Source organism: Amphimedon queenslandica, unplaced genomic scaffold, assembly GCF_000090795.2.
Source record: "Amphimedon queenslandica unplaced genomic scaffold, v1.1 AMPQUscaffold_12874, whole genome shotgun sequence".
In the NCBI taxonomy this organism is placed as follows: Eukaryota; Metazoa; Porifera; class Demospongiae; order Haplosclerida; family Niphatidae; genus Amphimedon; species Amphimedon queenslandica.
The window spans coordinates 33,057-37,470 of NW_003546890.1; the positions used below are offsets into that span (position 1 = coordinate 33,057).

Below are 4,414 nucleotides of genomic sequence, written 5' to 3' on the forward strand. Positions count from 1 at the left end.
AAGCTCACTAAAAGAACTGCTATTGATCTGTGTACTTAATTGTATTAAACACAATACAGGTAAAGGAATAGTACATTCACACTATGGCCAATACTATGCCTTTATAATCCTCTATACTGAGGTACATGTATTGTGCATGCATAACTGAGTAAAGTAACAAGTCATGAGGCTAACCTTCTTTTTAATTTGGTATAGATATGAAGGAGGTAATGTGTATTTCTTATTAACATAAACTGGATCCAGTGACAAGTATTGATGATGATTATGAACAATTTGTAACACATCAGACAGTACACTAACTTCAGTCAATGCTTGCCTGCAATAAAGACAAAACTAATAATAAAGTTTAACTATCCTTTATGTATACAATACATTGATACATTATTTATACTCTTGTTTATATAAATAAAAATATTTATGTACTTAAAGCTTTGAGTGTGTGAATTCCCATGGCCAGTGATGACTTGGTTTCTTATAGATCTAGTTGTAGGACCAGAGACTCCCTCCTCCTCCTCCTCTTGTTTCTTCTTTCCTTCTTCTCTGTCATTATCATCATCAGTTCTCTCTTCTCTAAAGTCAACATGTTGAACTAATTCACTTAGTTTCTGAGAGAGAGAGAAGGTCTCCTACAAATAAATACATAATATACCTAACTTAAATTTGCACTAAATTAATAATGGTGGGTATATCAACATCTATTCCACGAATTACATTCTGTATTATTATAATAATGACTGTTACCCTTCATATATCTCTTCTCCATCATAGTTGATCTCCTTGACTCTTGTAGTATGGAGTGATTCCGCTGAGACCATGAAGCCAGCATCACCATTGGATGCCATGTGTGACTGTGACTTGAGTTGTGGGCAGATCAAACCATCCCACTTTAAGGTGGTGTTGCATAGTGGCTCCATGCTCTTTTTTCAGCTCTTTTGTCTCGTTACAGTTCCTTTTTACCCATTCTCTTGCTTTTTGATTAAGAATACTTCTTAAAAGTAACATACTCCAGCAATTGGTATTGTGATGATTTATTTTATTCATAGATAATGGCAGAAAACACAAGTCCAACTATCACTATGACTTGTGAGGTTTGTTCAGAGTATTACACTGACCCCCTCATGCTTCCCTGTCTTCACTCATTCTGTAAGAAGTGTCTAATAAAAGCTAAAGAGAAGCAAGGTAGTGCTGATACATGTACCTCATTAAAGTGTCCAACGTGTGACACTAGCGTTAATTTACCTGATGATAAAATTGAAGGCCTCACTCAAAACCTTTGGTTTGAACATAAATCAAAAGAGGCTTCGATCAAAAAAAGGATCGTCAACAAGAAAGCAATATCATGTGATGAATGTATCGTTGATGATTCCAGTGATGCAGCTGTTGTGTATTGCTGTGATTGTGGCCAGTTTCTGTGTGATCTTTGCAAGAAAGTTCATAAGAGAAACAAGAAAAAAGCCAATCACAAGTTAATTGATTTAGGAACAAAGGAATCCATTGACTTGCCTGCTATTAAGCATGAGGCAGTTTATTGTTCACGACATTTAGACCAAAAGCTGACATACTATTGCAACGATTGCACTAAATTGGTTTGTCAAATTTGTCTTAACGTTAAGCATAAAAGTCACAATTACAATGATTACCTTGATGAAGGTGATACAGCATGTAAAGCATTAAAGGAAAGTGTTGCTAGTTGTGATAGAGTAATTCCTCCAGTAACTGAAGCTATTGCTAATGGAGAGAAGATGCTAGAGCAGATAGCAACACGTAAAGAAGAAGTAAAGCAGGAAATCAAGGAAACGTTTGAAGAGCTGAAAGCTGTTTTAGATAAGAGATGCAATGATCTACTAATGGAGACAGAAGAGATTGCTAGTGCTAAAAGGAATTCTGTCGAGAAGCAGTTGAATGGGTTTCGTAAACTGGTAAAACAGGTTTCTCATGGTCGTCATCTTGCATCATCAGTGAGTGAGCGTACTGATCCAGGTGAAGTTCTTAGTGTTAAGAAGCTAATCACCAATCAACTAGAGGAATGCATTGAAGAGTATAAGAAACTACCTCTAGAAATAGAAGACAAAGGAGCCATTTTAATACATCTAGATACGTCTACTTTAAGTAAAAAAATCAATGAGTTTGGAAGTGTCTCTGGTATAAATGCATACTTCATTGATAGTGCATTAGCTATTCCATTGGCAACAGTAAAGAAAGAAAGAAAATTTAAAGTGTCTCTACCAGCAGGCATTGATAAAGCAGCAAGCTGTTTGAAGGGTTCCTTTATCAAAAGTGATGGTAGTAAAGAGGAGGGTAGAGTTGTTATAGTTAATGATAACAACATAGCCATTGTATCATGCACACCTCAAAGTATTGGTGGATATGAACTATCAGTGACTATAAGAGGTCACCATATTAAAGGTAGTCCTTATCAACTGTCAGTAAAAGCATCAAGAGACTATACCACACTAACTAACCAGAGATCCTTTAATGTGGGGAATTATACTTATGGTGTTGCTGTTCATACTAATGGTGAAGTATTTGCTAGTAGTGATGATGGATTTGTTCAGGTATTTAGTGAGGATGGTACTGCTGTAAGAAGGATTGGATCTAAAGGTAAGGGTAATGGACAGTTTGGCAGGCCTTGGGGTGTGTTGCTAGTAGGAGACAGGCTCTATGTGTCTGATGATAATCTTAATCGTGTGCAGTATTTCTCAGCTACTACTGGTCAGTATATTGGTCAGTTCGGTAGTTATGGTAATGGAAATGGACAATTGTCTCGTCCTTTTGGTATGGCTACTGATGGTAAAGGTAATATATTGGTAGCTGATTACGGCAACAAAAAAGTACAAGTATTTAAAGAAGATGGCACATTTGTACAAGTCATACAATGTGATGGTAGTGCAACTGATGTAGCAGTTGATAATGAAGGAAAGATACACGTTACCATTTGGAATCAACATCATGTTCAAGTCTTCTCTCCTGATGGTAAAACTCATCTTGATAAATACAATAATCCAGCTGGTAACTTGAACACTCCTGATGGTATTGCTATTGATGATGAAGGATATATCTTTGTATCATGTAACAATGGCTATCTTCATTTATTGAGTCCTGACAGGAAACAAGTCAAATTAATCTCAGGATTATCAAAACCATGGGGTGGAGCACTGGATAAGAATGGATATATTTATGTTGCTGATTATAGCAACAAGCGTATAATGAAATATTAAAGTAGTCGTTCAATAAAACTGCAATAAACTACATGTAGATAATTGTGGTAAACTATAATAATCTTACAAATTTTTGGTATGAAATAATGTTTTTTCTCATTCTCTACCTCTTTTCCCTTCCATCTCTCTTTCACACACACAATTCTCTCCCTCCCCCTTTCTCTCTCCTCTCTACTTTAAGTGACTATTAATTATTATTGTTATTAATAGATTAATTTGATTCAAAATTTTGAAAATAAAGAGAAAGTAGAAAATCTCATAATATCATCATTATATACTAGTACATACACATGTTCCTATTGTACACTATAATACATTATGTTTTATACATCATAGTTAGATCACTAGTTGAATCAGTACCTGATAATAAACTGGGTCTACTCTCTCTTCCATTTCTATTTGAATTTAAACTAGTTGTTTCTAAATAATCACATAAATATGCCACTGCTAATGGCTGACGTCTTGACACAATAACAACCAGTGTTGCTGGTACTCCTCCCATATCAACCTATTCAATGTACACCATGTTTGACTCCACCCACAACCACACCCCCTGCACAAAATGCGTGACTTGTGTCAGTGGTTTTTCTGTATAGCGATAAGGTTCGATGACCCACCCACTAGTCATGACCTAGTAAAACTTTGTATATTCTATTAACCTTGTTACATCTCTCTAACCTTTCCTCTTAAATAGTTAATTATAGTTTCACATTATATAATACAAGTTCCTGATCACAAATGATTGTACAATCTAAACCAAATTAAGACAAATACATTAATTATTATAGTACAGTATTATACATACCTGTGCAAACAGTTCTTCATTGAAGAGCACATTTTGAGCTGATTTAAGTATCTGCTCCCATGGAGTTAACATCAACTGTTGCTTATGAAGCTCAATGAAACAAGACAGCAACAAAGAATCAAGAGAAACAACCTCTGGAACAAAAACCACATGAACATGTACACATAGATGACATGTACAATCATGTGATAGTCATGTGACATACCATTACCTTTAATAGGTCTGTCTGCTAGGAATATAACTACTTCACTCCTTCCTCTTAATTCTTGAGGTACCACTACTGACAGTATATCATTAGTATCTTCAATTCCTTTATGAACCTCAAACTGAACTGACTGAGCATGCAGTGAACCAACTGCAATAAATGATGATAGTAACGATTCATAAAAAA

The 4,414-nt window shown here is 35.3% G+C and overlaps 1 protein-coding gene and 1 long non-coding RNA gene across 2 annotated transcripts in view; one reads left to right on the forward strand and one right to left on the reverse strand.

Moving 5' to 3' along the window:
• Window positions 1–1,046: 1,046 nt before the first annotated feature.
• LOC105314489 (E3 ubiquitin-protein ligase TRIM71-like) overlaps window positions 1,047–4,414 on the forward strand; it is a 7,584-nt gene continuing 4,216 nt past the window's right edge. Inside the window, exon 1 of the mRNA XM_011408688.2 lies at window positions 1,047–2,775. Within this exon, the coding sequence (XP_011406990.2) occupies window positions 1,047–2,775 (1,729 nt within the window). The remainder of the gene's footprint in view (window positions 2,776–4,414) is intronic.
• On the reverse strand, window positions 3,623–4,375 carry LOC109586442 (uncharacterized). The gene is made up of 4 exons (XR_002187030.1): window positions 4,235–4,375; window positions 4,024–4,157; window positions 3,897–3,969; window positions 3,623–3,849 (listed from the first exon to the last, which is right to left on the reverse strand). It is a non-coding gene; the product is annotated as an uncharacterized LOC109586442 (long non-coding RNA).